This window comes from Acomys russatus, chromosome 1, assembly GCF_903995435.1.
Source record: "Acomys russatus chromosome 1, mAcoRus1.1, whole genome shotgun sequence".
Lineage (NCBI taxonomy): Eukaryota > Metazoa > Chordata > Mammalia > Rodentia > Muridae > Acomys > Acomys russatus.
In genome coordinates, this window is record NC_067137.1 from 79,825,546 (window position 1) to 79,843,419 (window position 17,874).

The following is a 17,874-nucleotide window of genomic DNA, read 5'->3' on the forward strand; positions in this document are numbered from 1 at the left end:
TTTGCTAGTGGAGAAAGAGAAATTGTTAAACACAGTGTACACATGTGTTACAAACAGTTACAAGAATACACAAAACAGAAATCCTGTAATACTGTGATTATCTCTTTGGGACAGATGTGTCTATCTATCAGCAATTTATTCAATAACTTCCAACTAAAATTGATTGTGAATAAATTTTTAAATGCAGAGGTTATAATAACAGGAACAGTGAAATAAGCCCTAGTACAGTGATAAATTGAGTTGTAATTCATACATGTCAAATTGTAGCTATGTTTAGCAGAGGGTACATACAAACATCATCTGACTCCTCATAAATGATGTGACAGAGTGACAACACTGAGCCTTTTACCAGCACACACAGAGGTATTCTATCCTCACAACAGTTTCTGTGTTTTCTCAGAAGAGAAATGTTGGCCAAACAGGGCATCTTTCTTTTCTCTCCACTTCTCTCTATGCATTTGGACTTGTTTTGATGCTTATTCTGTTTCTGTTTTAGGAGTAATTCTAACTGCACTATAGAAATGAACTAATCATAAACTGTTCCCTGCCATCCCATGTTATTACATGAAAACATAATGTGTACTGTGTGTTATTTTAAAGCTATGTCTGAAGACAGCCATGTCTAATGATAAAAGTAGTGAGTGTTACAGAGAAGCTATTCTCTGGACAAAATTCAGAACCACTGCACAGCTATGCAGTGTGAGGGCCTGGGGGACTGAGAGGCCCAGGCTTGAGAGGCCATGGAAGCTTCCACAATGGTTGTAGGAGCCATGGGCTCATGGAGGTAAAGTGGGAGACAAGGAGTGGATCCCTTTCACCAAGATGGACTGCCTGGTCAAGGGCATGAAGGTCAAATCCCTGGAGGGCACTCTGCCTGTTCTCCCTGCCATCAAAGTATCTGCAATCATTGACTTTTCCTGGATTATACCTAAAGGATTAGGTTCCAAAGATCATGCCAGTGCAGAAGTGACTCAGGATTGTGGGCCAGCTTCAAGGCTTTTGTTGCTACTGGGGCCGACAATGGTCACACTGGTCTTGGTGGTAAGTGCTCCAGGAGGTAGCCACTGCCATCTGAGGGGCCATCATCTTGGCCAAGCTTTCACATTGTCCCTGTCCAGAGACCACGGGGGAAAAACAGGCAAACCCCACACCATCCCAGGCAAGGTGACAAGCCACCGTGGCTCTGTGCTAGTGTATCTCATGCCTGCTCCCAAAGGCACTGACACCATCTCTGCTCCTGTGCCCACGATGCTGCTGCTGCTGGCTGGCATTGATGATTGCTACACATCAGCCAGGGGCTGTACTGCTACCCTGGGCGACTTCACCTTTGATGTCATCTCCAAGACCCACAACCTGGCCCAGACCTGGAAAGAGACTATGTTCACCAAGTCTCTCTTTTCAGGAATTCACTATCTGTGAAAATGCATACCCTGGTCTGGTTCAGAGGACCTAGGCTCCAGTTGTGGCTACCATATAAGGGATTTTATGTTAAAAGCAAAAACAAGCCCCCACCAAAAAAACCAAACAAACAAAAAACAAAAAACAAAAACAAAAAACAAAACCAACCAACCAACCAAACAAACAAAAAAACACTGAAGTGAAATAAGTCTAGTAAAAAAAAATTCAGAAATCACTCAAATAGAATTGGGTTTGTTTCTTTTCACAAGAGAAATATATGAGTTTTTGCTAAATGAAATAAAGAACAACAGACTAATCATAATAAAAAACAGGGAGTTGAGTACTTTTTAGAGCAGCAATCTGTGGGTCATGACCCCTTTGGGGGATGGAACAACCTTTTCACAGGGGCCGCCTAAGACCATGGGAAAACATAATGTTTTCATTATGACTCTAATAGCAGCAAAATTACAGTTATGATGTAGCAACAAAAATAATTTTATAGTCGGGGGTCGCCACAACATGAGACACTGTATTAAAGGGTCACAGGCACTAGGAAGGTTGAGAACCGCTATTCTAAAGAATCCCCGCTTCTTACAAGCCATTTATACATAAAGGCTGAATTTTTCATAAATATTATTATTAACTCAAATACAGATTCCTGAAGAATCTCCACTGGGGAGAAACAGTCATTAGATATCTTGCACTACAAATGAAATCAATCAGCCTCCAGGTAGCTAGGTAAGTCTGATGGGTAAGAAAATAGTTTGGTGGGCGTGGCGGCTTGCATAGGAATGGCTCCCAAAGGCTCATCTATTTGAAGGCTGAGTCATTAGGGCGTGGTGCTATTAGAACCGATTAGAAGGATTAGGAGGCGTGGCCTTGTTGGAAGTGTTTCAGTGGGGGCTGGGCTTTGAGGTTTCAAAAGCCCATGCCAGTCCGAGTCTCCTAGATGTAGCTCTCAGCTACTGCTTTGGTCCTGTGTGCTGCCATGCCCCTGCTGTGATGATGATGGACTAAGCAAGACTCCAATTAAATGCTTTCTCTTTATAAGAGCTGTTTTGGTCATAGTGTCTCTACACAGCAACAGAATAGTGACTAAGACAGTGGGTAAAAACTACAAGAAAAACGTCTAAAGATATGGTAACTTATCCAATCCTTTCATTATCACCAGCTACCAAACAACCCTGACATGGCTGCCGATCCATGTACAGTGTAGGCCAGAGGTCAACATGGAATGCTGTTCCTTAGTCAATGTCTCTCTTGTTTAGGAGACAGGTTCTCTCCCTGGTCTGGAACTCACCTACCAGGCTAGGTTGTTGGCTACGAAGCCCAAGGAGCTTCCTGCCTCTGCCTCACTAGTACTGTAATTACTTGTATGCAGCACACCTGCTTTATACATGAATGCTGGGGAGAGAACCCAGGTCCTCATGCTTGTTGGAAAACACTGTACAGACTGAGCTGCCTATCTTCCTAGACCCCTAAATGAGAAGACTGTAAAGCATCAGGCTAAGGTCATATTGGTCCAGAACAGCATTTACTTAGCACTTTGGGTTGTTATATTAGTTAACCCTCACAACAACCTCCGTGAGACTTTTGTTGTTCTGTTTTTAATGCCACTGTCCTCTTTTGACAATTAATAAAGTGAGGCTAAGAGTGGATGGTTTGCTGGAGTTCACAGAGAAAGGAGGCGGTGTGACCTTCTGCCTCTTCCCATTGCAGTGCTAACAAAGGGAAGCAGGGTGCAGGCAGCAGAGGCGGAAGCTGTGGAAGGCAACGGGCTCTGAGATCAGCTCCATGTTCCCTCCCTCAGGTGTTCGGATGCAGGGGAAGGGAGGCGGGAAATGCTGCCCTTGCAGAAGATAGGGTCCTTTCTCAAACTGCAAATGGCGTTGTCATACGGTATACACTGAAATTACATTTCTCTGCCTGCCTATGTTTTCGCAATCACGCGTACCTGATAATGACATGAGCGTATTGTTGATGACGTAGAGCCACGTACATTTCCGTGGAAACAGCTGAGGAGGAGAAAGAAGACGACTATTAGACAGCACGGCGTCCATTCTCTCCTCTTACCCTGCCCTCACACCTCGGCAAGTCAAGTGCTGCTGTGGGGACATGATGGCAGAGCATGCACTTGGTCCCCAGCACCACGCAAAACAGAACAAATGGCACTATAAAATACTTTCTTCGGGAAAATTACCAAAACTTTAAGAGAAAAAAGAAACCTTTCAACATGAACACGAAGACAGTGCCATGTCACCCCCTTTGAGGCCTCGTCTTGGTGTATCTCTTGAATTGCATCTTCCTCAATGCCCACTCACACCCCAGCCTAAGCTATGAGCATAAACCCTTTTGCGCCTAAATCTTTCAGGGTGTTTTTTTTTTTTTTAAAGCAAGTTTTATGCAATCATAATATGGTTTTTATTAAACCATAAAAATTAAGATTAGAACCCATACAAAAAAAAAAAAAGAACCCATACAAACAGATTCAAAATTATGATACTTCTTTTATTCAATTTGTTCAAACTAATTCTTTAAGTTAAAATTCTTATTACCTGTTCCATAGTTGCTTCATGTAGCTCATTGAGATTCAATGTGTAAATACCATCTTCAGTTCCAAAAATAATGTACTGATCTGTAATAGCAAGTTACCGAGTTTATTATCATTTTCTGAAATTGCTCACTCAGATAAGAGCTATATGCAGTGAGGACACAGCATTAGTCAGCCACATGTTCACCAAGCACAATCATTTTCTAACATTCATGTCACCATGTCTCTTTCCCATGCTATAAACAGTTAATCTAAGCTGTGTAGGATTTCACTACTAGTTCTGCCTTTCAACTGAACTGCAAACTGCTGTTGTGGTGGTGCACGTGTGCAGGACAGTGCAAACATTCAAATACACACGGGAAACCCTGGCACAGCACAGATGACAAACAGGTCTCTTGTCCAGATGTTGGTTTCTGAATACTATTACCACTAAAAAGAACCAGAGATTTTAGGGTAAAAGACTGATGCCGATTCTAAGGAAGGGAGGTAAGGGACTGTCCCCACACTCAGGGACACAGGCACCAGCACTGCCCATAGATCCTGGGAAAATGTAAGTGTCACGATGAGTCACAGTGATAGGTCCATGTGACTCATGGGGCCAAACAGAGTAAGCTGACAGGGAACTTTCAACTGAATGCCAAGACTGCAGGAACCAAAATAAGTGGAGTTTCCTGATTTTCTTTTGAGACCTCGTCTCAGTGTATCAGACTGGTCTTGAACTGCACCCTCCTCATGCCTATTCACAGCCCACAGCTAAGCGATGAACACAAAACCCTTTTACTCTTAATATTTCAATGCGCAGTTTTTAAAGCTAGTTTTATACAACCGCAGAGCACTGAGACTGAAATGGACGCCCGCTGCTGCAGACCCTGATGGCTGGCTAGAAACTGCCTCATCCTGACAGGCTGGGAACACGACGGCTGTGATGTTTCTTTAGCATCTGTACAGCAGTTCCTCTACCCTGCTCAGTTAATGCCCTGAACCAAAGCCCACCAGCTTAACTTGCCATAGGGTCCTCTACACTACAGTATCTTTGGGTAATTTTAAAGTTAACAACTTCAGTTCACTAATTATAAAGACCTTCCCTACAGTAAACACTTTATAGGAGGATTATATACAATTCAGAAATTGTACCTTTTGTATCAGGGTGTATCCAGGAAGTTGCACAATTAATTTTCAAAGGGCAGCCATCAAATACTTTGGAAAAACATGCTCCCATCTTGTTTATAAAGAAAGAAATATGGATTATCTTATTATGTAACTTTGATATTTCTAGCAATCATGCAACACCAAACTCTTTGAAGAAGTTTGGAGAAATACAGAAATACAGATTTTTAACAAAGTTAAACCTTTTCTACCAAGAGTCATGGGTCTGACACTTTTTAGGGTCAAAGTATCAAATATACCAAACATCTACGTATTGAATGGGCTGCAGGAACTTTAAGTTATTTCTTCAGGACTAACACTATCAAAGTGATAATATTTCATTTTCTCCATCATCACTGCAGTGTAGCTCTCAAGTACATGCAACAGACAAGAAGACCGAGTTTGTATTCTAGACATCGACTGAATCACTGAGTATAAATCATAACCCTGTTCACATGGTTGGCAGCACCACCTCACAGTACAGAGAAGGGTTAACCTAAGCTTCCTATTGTTTTCTCATTGTGCATAGCTCAAGGGTGAGAATGGCTTCAGGGGAGAAAGAAAGACAGTTACCACACAGGCAGGAAGGCCCAGTATTAACATCACACTAAAATTAAGCTGGTGTTTAGATGTTTAGCTGAGAACCCACTGCCAGAACCTATGAATTCTCAATTTTGTTTCTCTTTCTGTTTTTCCTTTTCTCCTGTTTCTTTTCTTTCTTTTGGTATCTGATTGCTCAGGTGTGGCCTGGAACTCACTGTGTCGGCCAGGCTGACTTTGGATCCATGATCTTCTCGCCTTAGTGTGCAGAGTATTAAGATTATATAGACACCTGCTCTTACATCCACTGTGATCTGACCACAGTACATTTGTATCTACCCACCAACTTTATATTTACAATATTTTTTCTTTTAGTGGCTCAATGTACTTAACAGGAAATCTACTGCTTCTCAAGATAAAACATCAGCATATGGACACATAAAAATAGTCCTCACCAGCACTTTTGGGGTCGGTGGGAGGCCATTGATGGTTGGTCTCTGTGAAAAGAAAAATAAGTAATTTTTAATACTGTGAGAAAACTTAGATTTAAAAACAAAACTTGAGCCCTTTATTAGTTCAGGTAATATATATAATACTTGTTTTGAAATTATTTTTATTTTATGCATATAGGTGTTTTGCATGTATGTATGTATGTATGTATGTATATATACATACCATGTGTGTATCTGGTGCCCATGGAGGACAGAAGAGGGTGCCAGGTCCCCTGGGACTGAAGTTACAGAAGTGCAAGAGCTATCATGTGGCTAAGAGAACTGAACCCCGGCCCTCTGGAAGAGTAGCCAGTGTTCTCAACTGCTGAACTATCTCTCTATACACATAAAGGGAACAGACCTGACCCCAGACCTCTGAGCTCTAGCGGTGCCTCTGGTAGGCTGGGCAACAGCCCACAGTGCCATGCTCTACTCTAGTTACTTGGGTTCCTATCCTCGCGTCCTTTCTATGAAACCCCCCCTTAGTCACAGCCAGTGCCGAGCGCCTGCGGTACTCACAGGGAAGTCCCGCTTGTCCTTTTTTCGTGGTAGCTGCGGAGCTTGTGCTGATCCCTCTGTATTTTCGCTGATCAATTTTGAAATACCATCACCATTTCCTAAGGAAACCGTGATTAAAAGCTGCACGAGCACACAAAGAAGACCATTCTTTGAACAATAACTTTTGTCTGCCCATTATTTCCTTTCCTCTTGTGTGTGTGTGTGTGCGGGAGCACATCTCTGTTGGATGAGCTAACTCGTCTTCGGCTTTGTCCTCCAGACTCTTAGGTTGTCCTGCATCATTGCCGGTCGTGCTCTTAAGTTATGACACACATATTATGAGCGCGGATAAAATCTAGCTTGCACAGTGATGCACACAAGGCCTTTCCCAAAAGAATGTCGATCTTCACTTGCAGTCCTATCTTCTCTTTAAGGTGTGTCCTCTTACACCACACTAGACTGCTTCAAGCACCATCCAGACGCTTCTGTGTTGGTGGGCAGCCCTAAGCACGGGCTCTCCCTGCAGCAGGCTCAGCAGGCCCTTTACCACCCCCCCCCCCCTCGGCCCTCACCTCCCTCAGAAACGCCAGGGCTCCGCTCAAACAGCTATTGTTTTTGGAAACATCACATTAATTTTCTTTTCCTCCCTCCATCATGTTATTTTTTTTTTTAATTAATTACAGAGAGCTGTCTGATTATGTCGTTTGGGCTGCTCTCTGCCCCTGGAGTACTGGGATGACAGACAAGCATCGCCAGGCTCAGCCATCTTTTATAATGTATGTGTTTAACAGGTATGACTTCTGTCACAGCCTCTAACCTCCTAGAGGGCGGAAACGAGGGTTTTTCCTCTGGATCCTATAATATTTACTAAGGGCTTGAATAAGATTGAAATGGTCTGAATCTTTTATATCCCACTTGTGTATAATTAAAGCACAGAAACAAAGGTTTGAACTACAAAAGGACTGACTAAAGAAAAGAGATATTCTTAACCCCAGGAAGAGAATGGCTTTCTATCCCATCTGCCTGACTCATGCAGACCGTGGAATCTAGCTGTGCACTCCCGGGCCACTGGCATGCTGGTCGTACCTATAGCGGATGCCTCTGGTACAGGAACACAGCTTGGGCTACTCTGTCTTCTGAGAACCTGAGGTGCTCTAGTCTCTGGATCAGGGCAACGTTTGACGGTTGATGATTTTTCTTCATCTGGGAGGCTGTCCTCAGGGTAGCTGTTTATCCGTGGCTAATGACAAGAGGGTAACAAAGCACTCTTTGAAGGGCCATAGTAATCTTCAGCAAAGTACTGCAGTGAGTCACTGCCCCACACAACTATGAACTTACATGTGGGTTTTAAAATGAGTCCCAACCTCAAATCATAAAACTTTTATAACCAATAAAATTATGTAAGCAGATGCCAAGTATTTAACGAGTAGAAACTGACAAAGACTTAATGAAAAATGATTCGACTGAAATGTCAAATTAGGCTAATAAATAACTTTATATCTTCCCCCATGATAAATGAACTTTATATCTCCCCCATGTAGTCGAATATTTTCCAAAGAGCAAAAACTTCTTTCTTTCTGGCATCTATTGAAGTATATTGTTTCACATAAAATCTTCTTTGCTATGTACTTTCTATCTCTACCTTCTAAACAAATTTAATCAACTCAAAAATTTGAACAAAGCCAATGAAGTTATTTTCAAAATTTAATTCTGGAAAGAAGGATTTATTGTTCACAACCCTTCAGCAGCTTACCTTAGGAGGCAGGGGAGGTGGTACTGCACGCTTGGAGGTGGATCTAACCAAAGAGAGAAACGTGACTTAGACGGTCACACAAGGCTTTAACATAGACGACACTATCACACATGCACTGAAATGTTTACACACAGAAGCTCTGAGAAACGAACAGATCATCATGGAGACCTCACAGTCTAAGACTGCACAGCCACGAAAGACTGTGCAGTGGCACAAAGCCTTCTGCAGTTACATTCTAATGCACTTAATGTGCAATTCAAGTTGGATTAAGCTTAGTAGAGAAAGATAAATTCAGGCTGTGGGTGCAGCTTGGGGGCAGAGCACACGGTTAGGATGGACATGGCTCTGGCTTTGTTTCCCAGCAACAAAAGAAACAAACAAGCCCTCCGGTTTCCTGGAGCCTGTGGAGACCTGCTTGGAACAGGACTTTGGAAAGGCAAGTGTGTGTCTGAAAGGTGATGGTGCAAGCCACTTTGCTGGAAATGAGGGAACGTACAGTTTTTTTTTTGTTTTGTTTTGTTTTTTAAGACAGGGTTCTTCTGTGTAGCCTTGGCTGTCCTGGACTAACTCTATAGACCAGGCTGGCCTTGAACTCACGGCAATCTGCCTGCCTCTGCCTCCCAAGTGCTGGGATTAAAGATGTGTGCCACCATGTCTGGCTTTCATAAAGACTTTTTAAACCGGAGGTGTTGATGCTTGAGATGAAATGAACTTTTACTTTATCCAGAGATGCGCTGATATGTGTAAAACAAAGAGCAATGCAGGGCGGCCTGGTGGCAAACCAACAAAACCTGGGTGGCCTGGAAGCGGTAAATCGGGGGGACAGGAACAGTAACATGGTGCATGCCACACTCTAAGCTACCTTTTTTTTTTTTTTTTTTTTTTTGCTAAAGCAGTGTATACAGAATACATGCACTGCTATATTCCCTAAAGAATTTAAACTAAATGAAGAGTAAATACACAAAACCAGGGTTGTGTATTTATAAAAAATTAAAAAATAAAATCGAGCCTCCCTCCCACCAAAAATGAGGTATGATGCACATGCCTGTAATCCTAGGACCAAGATGGCAGAGGCAGGGTAGACCAGGGTAGACCAGGGCCGCAAGGCCAGCCTGGGGTACAGGAGACCCTACCTTAAAAAACAAAACACCAAACACCACCACCAACCAAATGAAAATAAAGCAAACAAAACTAGAACAACCAACAATGAAATTCAGAATTCTGGAGCCCATGGATGCACATGCCTGTATTATTAACCCTTTGTTTCTCAAAGGAGGCCCCTAGAGACCACTGAAATCGTTGAAGACCCTCTGCACCAGAACCTGCAGCTTAAGAGCTCCAGGTGACCGGCTGGCAGATCAAAGCCTGAGGGACAGTGATACAGCTTAATGGTCATGAACACTTCTCCAGAGTCTTTCAGTGAAGTGGGACACTGGCAAGGTCCTCAGATTCCATTTGCTAAGGCTGTATTCAATAATAGGGGTTGGTAAACTTTTTGTAAGGGCCAGATCCTAAATATCACATACTTCAGATGGCATACAGCAGTCACAGCTCTGCTGATACAGTAAGAGAGCTGCGGTACCAGTACATAAAGTGGTTAAAGTGGTTGTGTTCTAAATAAAATTTGACTGACAATTTTATGCAATCTTTCTATACAACAAAATATTCTTTTATTTTTATCCATTCAAAGTGAAATATTTTCTTTTAACTTAAGATTATATTTACTAATTTTATGTGTATGTATACACATATATATGTATGTCCACCATATGTGTGCACTGATTGCGGAGGCTAGAGAGGGCACTGGCTTCTCTGAAAGTGGAATTATAGGCAGTTGTGAGCTGTCTGATGTGGGTGCTGGGAACTGAACCCAGGTCCATTGGAAAAAAAGCAAGTGCTCTTATCTGTTGAGCCATCTCTCCACCCGATTTCCCCTTCCCTGCCTCTCTACCCCACTGTCCCCCACACATTATTCTCAGAGAATGGGAACTACCTAGCCTAGACCCTCAGGCCACAGTTTGCCAACCTCGGCTCTACTGGCCTAATGTGGGGACCCGGAAGTCTACATTTTCAATGCATTCTCTAGTTTATTAAAACTCACAAACATGTAAACAGCTCAATGACTCACTGAGGCCAGCCCCTCAATTCACTGCTGAATACAGACAGGTCTAGAATATGAAAAGACTACATCAGAGAAACAGAATGAGGCTCCCTGACCACCACTGCAGTGCTTTTCCCAATGACCATCTTTTAATGCATTATCATTAGACATGGACTATTTGGGTTAAAACAGAAACCATGCTAGAATGGTGGCACATGCCTGCAGCTCCTTGGGAAGCAGAGGAAGTTCAAGGCCAATCTGGCCTAACTAGGAAGTGCCAGGCAAGCCAGGGCAAAGAAACAATTGAAAAACAAAAGATAGAAGAAAATAAACAGAAATCCCCCCAAACAAAAGAGCCCCTTTAAAAACCTTACTAAATAGTTCATGGCGCTTTTTGTCAACCGTAAGACAAATCCCCATCAAAGTTGTTCACATGACCAAGTTATTAATAGAAACAACTTACCTGCCTGTATTTGCACCATCCACAAAAGGGTTCCAATGTGATATAAAGTTTGGTTCAGCTGAGGGTCCCTGTGCAGGTTACAGCTGAAATGTTACTTCCACAGACACTAAGCGCGTTCATATCAACCCTTTGCTTTACTAATCATGCATCAGCCATCTTATCTGGATCAAGAAAAACCCTGCTGTTGTGGCTGTCAGTTATCATGGCATCCAATCCGTTTTTACATTGCTCACAATTTGTTCTGTCATGTGACATATTTAGATGAGTGACTCATTACCATTTGATGTAAACCTAAGCACTTCTCCACAGCTACTAAATATAGCTTTCAATCTGACAAGCAAGACCAAACAACATAAAACAACCCACAAACATTTTAATTATTTGCATAACTACTCCATCAGCCAGGACAATTAAATAATCCATTAAACATGCATGGAAAATGCTGATGCATACAGACACGAGCAGAAAGAATGACCATTAAAAGCCACTAGAAGCTACTTTTATTGACTAAAAAACCTAGACATTAAGGAACTTTTAGGCCAGTCCTAACATATCTTATTTATCCCCTTATACAAAGGGTACTATATAGTTAATCTTAACATGATAGCACTTCTGGTATGAAGACATGCCTGTCACCCCAGCACCAGGCAACGGAAGCAGGAGGATCTGGCAATTGCAGGGCAGCCTGGGATACACTGAGAGGCCCTCTCACCATCAACAGACAAAGCACATGAAGCTACAGTAACGAGCAGATAGCACCACAAGTGGTCCACTAACAGCCACGTGCCCAACCCCACAGATAAGACTAAACAGCAAAGCAATGCAAAAAACGTGCCTACTAAAAACCTAAGAGAATCAGTAAAAACAAAGTTAGAAGCCAAGTTGTGTTTAGTAATTCATGCACACCCTTTGAAGACAGAGTTCTCATATGGGCGGGTCAAACTACGCTGCCATGTAGTCCATCAAAATACCTACTTATGCATTTCTCACACTTTAGAGGATAAACTAGATTAGTAAAGTTACTATGCATAAAAAGTAGTTACTTTATGTCCTAGCATATATGTCACTCTAAGTTTTCTCAAATTTTAACATGAAAATGTTTTAAAGTCACAGTTACCATTTCATCCCGGGCTTCTGTTTCTTTTCTCAGAGGAGGCTCAAACTGTAATTTGTCAACTGCAAAACACAGAACAGAGAAATACATGTATAAAAATGCTTATATATAAACTCATCATCTTAAGTGGTTAATTTAAGGAATGAATTGAGAATGAAATCTGTTGAGGTGGCACAGAGGAGGGGAAAATCTCTTATTTCTACTACAAAATACCTTTATATTTACCCAGATAAAGTGACAATCAGAGATTTCCCCTAGCTTCTATGCTTAATTCTTGGCTGAAATCAGGAAAAATTTAAAGTACTTTTATGGAAAAGAAAATGTTTAAAATTTATTAGAAGTAGATGACAAAAAAAAAAAAAAAAGCAAGCTTCAAGGTTTTTTCCCATGTTGCACAATGCTGTCTTGAGGTTAGGCGACAGCTCTGCGGCAGAGAGAGAACACCCAGCAACACTGTGCACAGGCTATCTACCAACAACAAGGACATGCAGCTGCTTCTCTAAGGCCTGTTCTGCTGTGCATTCTACTTGATCTTATCAGGACACTTCCAGAAATATTCCAAGTACTCAAAGAGCAGTATCTTTTAGATGAAATAGTCTAGAGTTACTTCATTACTTATTTATAGTTCTTATAATTTTAAAAATATAAAAAAAAAAACCTCATGTGACTAAAAGGCCAAAAAAGGTTTTTTCCAACTATTTATACCCACAAAGAAATACGATTTCTAAATGCAATCTTAACCCAGTTGTTAAAAGGCTTCAATAAGACCTAGTTGTATTTGTTTCTAAAAACAAGATTTGTAAAAAGTAATGCAAAGTAATAACAATTTATTATATGGAGCAAAAATAGTAAATCATAAATTTCCTTCCCTCACTTCCTTTCTTTCCTTCTTTATTTTTCTTTTGTCCTTTCTTTCTTTCTTTCCTTCCTCCCTTCTTTTCTTTCTTTCTTTCTTTCTTTTTTTTTTTTAGAGATAGGGCCTGCTACATAACCCAGGCCGGCTTGGAATTCATTATGTGCATCTTAGGCTGGTTTCCAACTCCGGATCATCCTCCTGCCTTAAACCCTTTAGTGCTGTGTGGGATGACAAGTGTGCACAATCATGTCTGGCTTACAAATTTCAGTATAAGAGAGGAAGACATTTCATAAAATATGCTATCTACTTAACACAACAATCTAAAAATAAAAGCCACTATTCATCAGTAACATTTAACATAGCCTACAAATATTTTTGAAAAAAAACTTTATTTTTGTTTTTGTCTATCAATGCTTTTGCCCTAGGAGGCTAGAAGAGTGTCAGAGCCACTGCAACTGGAGTTAGACGTGGTGGTGCACTGCTGGGAGAGAACACTGTAGGCACAGGACAGTCTGCAGTATGAGGGCAGACATCTGAGATTCTGCCCCAGGAACCTTGTGAACACTAGAGAAATGGGACGGGAGCCTCAACAGGGTCAGCCTAGCTGCCGGTTAATTAACTCTGCTAAAGAAGAGGACAAAATTCAGATGATCAATATGGCATTACACTGCCCAAGATACAGCAAAGAATAGTAGAGGTGAAGATGGAAAAAAGGGCCAAAGACAGATGATGGAAAGAAGAAACCGACAAAGCCGATACAGGCAATCAGCAGACAGGAACTTTAACGATGTATCGTAAGAGGGCTTAAGACACAGACGCTGGGTGAGCAGACAGTCTCAGCAGAAACAGAAATTAATTTCCAAGTACGTGTGTACATGTACACGTGTCATCTGCATATGACTGAAGTTTACATATGGAAAATACTGAACCTGAATGGCTTAACAGCAGAATGGATACGGGAACCAGGCTCCCCTCATGGCAGCTGTGAAGGCATGAAGGGAGGGAAATGCCTCAGTGGTCTAGAAATGAGTGTGTTCACACCAAACAAGGGTCTCACACACAAAGAAACAGCTGGCAACCTTGATGAAAAACCTAAGAACCTTAATGAAGGCCAGTGGGGAAGAGAACCTGAGTCCAACTGGCTAACACTGGGCACCCTAAATGCGCCTCAGCTATGGGCCTGAGACAAGTGCAGCAACTGGAGCTGGGGCAGCATTTCTCCATGGTCGGGGCTCGACCAGTGAGGCAGTTTAACAAGCTTCACTGTCACGCAGGCCAAAGAAACAAAACACTTCAGTCTGTGTAAGGGTAAGAAGCTTGTAAAGTGTACTCAACTTGTTTAAACTTTTTTGTCTTTATAAAAAACAAAACAAACAGACAAACAAACAAACAAAAGGCAAGAGTTTCACCATGTTGTCCTGGCTGGCCCTAACACTTGTTATCCTTCTGTCTCAACCCTGTGAATTCTGGGATTATGTGCCACAATACTAATATGCCTATGTCTTGGCCAGGGAGGTGGGGAGGGGTGAGGGAAGGGGAAAGGGAAGGGGGCGAGGGAAAAGGGAAGGGAAGTGGGGAGGGGAATGGAATCCTTCCTGGCATCCACCAGACTGGGAGGACAAACACAAGCCCAAAGGCAAAGGCCGGAAGGAATGTAATTTCCCCCAAGGCTACTCCACACGTGTTGCGTTTCATGTAATGAGCACCCTCTCTGAGCTACAGCTTTCTCACTGGGAAACTGCTCTTTAGATCAGACTGTCAGGAACTTGCCTGTGTAACATCATGTTCATTACAGTGAATCATCGTGTTATGTCTGGAAGATCTAAGTCACTGACTCAAATCCAACCCAGACACTGAGCTTCAGATGAAGGCACTCCTAAACACAGTGTCCAGCTACAGCTGCAGGCTACTGTCTCAGCAGACCTGGAGCACAGCCTTTCTTTACTTTGATCATTTTAACTGAAATATGAAAAATAAGATATGAAATATGTGGCACAACGGATATGATGTGGGAAAGTTTATTATATGAGCATGGGGTGAAGAAGAGGGTACCCCAGAGAGAGATGAGAGAGAGAGAGAGAGATAGAGAGAGAGAGAGAGAGACAGGGAGAGGGACAGAGAAAGAGAGAAGGAAGAGGTAAGAGAGGAAGAGAAAGAGGTAGGTAGGTTTCTCCTTTTATATACTCCTGGGCAGAGGCATGCCTAGCAGCAGGCAGGTAATGACATCATAGGTTGCTAGGCAGATTGGGGTAGAATACTAACATCAACTTCATCTGAATTCTACTCCTTGTATTTCTTAGTTTGATAAGATGCCACATGGTTTTTATGGTATGCTTTATGTCACTGCAAGGAATTGATAATAAATATGAGTTTGTTGAGCTATTTATTTATCCCTGGCCAGTTTGGCACAGAATATGATAAGGTTTTGATGTGAAATGTCCATGGTTGCTGGGCTTTTGGGAAGTGACTGGCTCATGAGGGCTGTGACCTCAAAATGGGTTGATTACTATGATAGCTTCATAAATAAAAAGGCTACTGGGAGACGGCAGTGAAGTGGTGGAGCCTAGCTCACGGGAGGGTCCTTGTCCGGCCAGGTGGAGCCTAGCTCAGGGGAGGGCCCTTGTCGGGCCAGGTGGAGCCTAGCTCACAGGAGAGTGCTTGTCCGGCCAGGTGGAGCCTAGCTCACGGGAGGGTCCTTGTCCGGCCAGGTGGAGCCTAGCTCACAGGAGGGTCCTTGTCTGGCCAGGTGGAGCCTAGCTCACAGGAGGGTCCGTGTCTGGCCAGGTGGAGCCTAGCTCACAGGAGCGTCCGTGTCTGGCCAGGTGGAGCCTAGCTCACGAGAGGGTCCTTGTCTGGCCAGCTCATCTCACTCTCTCTGGTTTCTCATCCCATGCGGTGAACAGCTTCCTCCCATGATGAACCTCTGCACTGCTCTGCCTCAGTGCAGGCCCCAAACCAGGAGAGATGACTGACCACGGACTGAAACTCAAGACACCACAAGCCAAAGCAAGTCTTTCTACAGATACTTTGCTGTATCAACAGCCAGGCTCAAAAAGTGTTCCTGTCCAGCAAAGACACACAGTAAGGTACGTGGAATGATGATAACAACCCAACACAAAGCCAACTGAAGAATGTGTGGGCTGTAACACACAATATATGGAACAGCCCACTACCACGCATTCCCACACGACGGTGTGGACATTGCTCACGGATGTGGTCAAGTTAAAGGAAAGGGCCCCTGTGTCACGCTGTTTATCTAAAGGTCAAGAGCAGCTAAAAAGGAACCTGTGACAGGGATCAGAGTATCAATTAATCTGGAGAGGGGGCAGAGTGGGGGAGTACATGATAGACAGGGATGGATGGTGACAGAGCATGGCAGAGTCTGAGAGCACAGCCATGCTGTCCATAGTGAGCTGGAGGCAGTTATATGGGGCACGGACAGTTAAGTTTTTACCATGTGTCACATTTAAGATGATTGTTTTACTATATATAAGTTACCAGCTCAACTTGAGAAAACTGAAGCAAAAAACAGAAGTGAAATGAAACCTATTACACAAACAAGAACAGAGCCACAAAACACTCTGGTGTCTATGAAGGGGAGGTATCTAAATGTGAAGACAGGGAAAAAAAAAAAAAAACCCAATAAAATGACTTCCGATTTTATCTAAGGCGTACTCCATGAAATATCAGTATTCATAAGAACTAAGTCTTGACCGTCTCAAAAATAAATAAGAGGCTCTTTAGTTAACAATGTCAACTCTGTTAATATATAAATTTAGTCACTTATCAGTACAAATATAATTAAAAGTAGATAATGAGGGGCTGGAGAGATGGTTCAGGGGTTAAGAGCACTGTCTGCTTTTCCAGAGGTCCTAAGTTCAATTCCCAGCAACGACATGGTGGTTCACAACCATCTACATTGTGATCTGATACCCTCCTCTGGCCTGCAGATGTACATGCAAGCAGAGCTCTGTATACATAATAAGAATAAATAAATAAATCTTTAAAAAAGGTTCTAAAATTTATTTATATAATAATAAGATATAATTAAAAGAAGAGCAATGTGTGCACCGGGGCAGCGAATAACGAGAAGTAGGAGCAGAGAGAGTCCTAGCAGACAGGAGCAGCTCTAACACTCACAAGTGTGCTGCTGAGCATGAGCAGGCATCTTACAGTGACGTAACAGAACGGCCAGAACACAAGTCCTATGATAGCCGTGGAGAATTGCATGAGAAACAACATTACAAGTTTTAACAAACAGCACTGACACAAGAGGGCGGAAGCAACCAACCCAACTGATGCTGAGGCCTCGCTCTGCGCCTCTAACTTCATGTCAAAGGGTAAGCATCTAAAAGGCGGATTGCAAAGTGCAACCACACCATAGAACATCCTTTTTGCAGCTTCAAAATCAAGAATATACCACAAGGGGCTGAAAAAAAAAATGGCTCAGTGATGAAGAGCATTTATTAGTCTTGCATAGGACCTAGCTCTGGTTCCCAGCACCCACATGGTGGCTCACAGCCACCCCTAACTCCAGGTTCAGCAGATCTAATACCCTTTTCTGACCTTTGCAGGCACCAGGCACATTCATGGTATACCTGCATACATAGAAGCAAAACACTCATGCAAATGAATAAAAAAATGAATAAAAGACTATAACATAAAGTGCAAAGGCTATAAATGAAAGACAAATTAGGTTACATTAATAGATTTTTATAGAGCTACACAAGGTAAGTTCAATTTATCAAAGGTTCTCTTTGGTATCTGGGACCATGGACATTTTTTCTAAGAAGCAACAAGGCTCTGGGAAGACGGCTCAGCAGGCACACAATAATAAATAAATTTAGAAAGAAGGCAGCAAGCTGGGCACTAGCACTAACAAGGCAGAGAGTCTTTAGTTATTACTGGCTTATCTATGGCAAGTCCTGCTGAGCAATGGATGAGGAAGACATTCTTTTAAAGA

The 17,874-nt window shown here is 42.5% G+C and overlaps 1 protein-coding gene across 1 annotated transcript in view; it reads right to left on the reverse strand.

Moving 5' to 3' along the window:
• The window catches only part of Map4k5 (mitogen-activated protein kinase kinase kinase kinase 5), a 91,633-nt gene that overhangs the window by 20,684 nt on the left and 53,075 nt on the right, over positions 1–17,874 (reverse strand). Inside the window, exons 14-22 of the mRNA XM_051147067.1 lie at positions 12,059–12,117; positions 10,942–11,009; positions 8,378–8,420; positions 7,711–7,864; positions 6,646–6,743; positions 6,091–6,132; positions 5,084–5,168; positions 3,954–4,033; positions 3,353–3,413 (exon numbers count right to left, since the gene is read on the reverse strand). Of these exons, the coding sequence (XP_051003024.1) occupies positions 3,353–3,413; positions 3,954–4,033; positions 5,084–5,168; positions 6,091–6,132; positions 6,646–6,743; positions 7,711–7,864; positions 8,378–8,420; positions 10,942–11,009; positions 12,059–12,117 (690 nt within the window). The remainder of the gene's footprint in view (positions 1–3,352; positions 3,414–3,953; positions 4,034–5,083; positions 5,169–6,090; positions 6,133–6,645; positions 6,744–7,710; positions 7,865–8,377; positions 8,421–10,941; positions 11,010–12,058; positions 12,118–17,874) is intronic.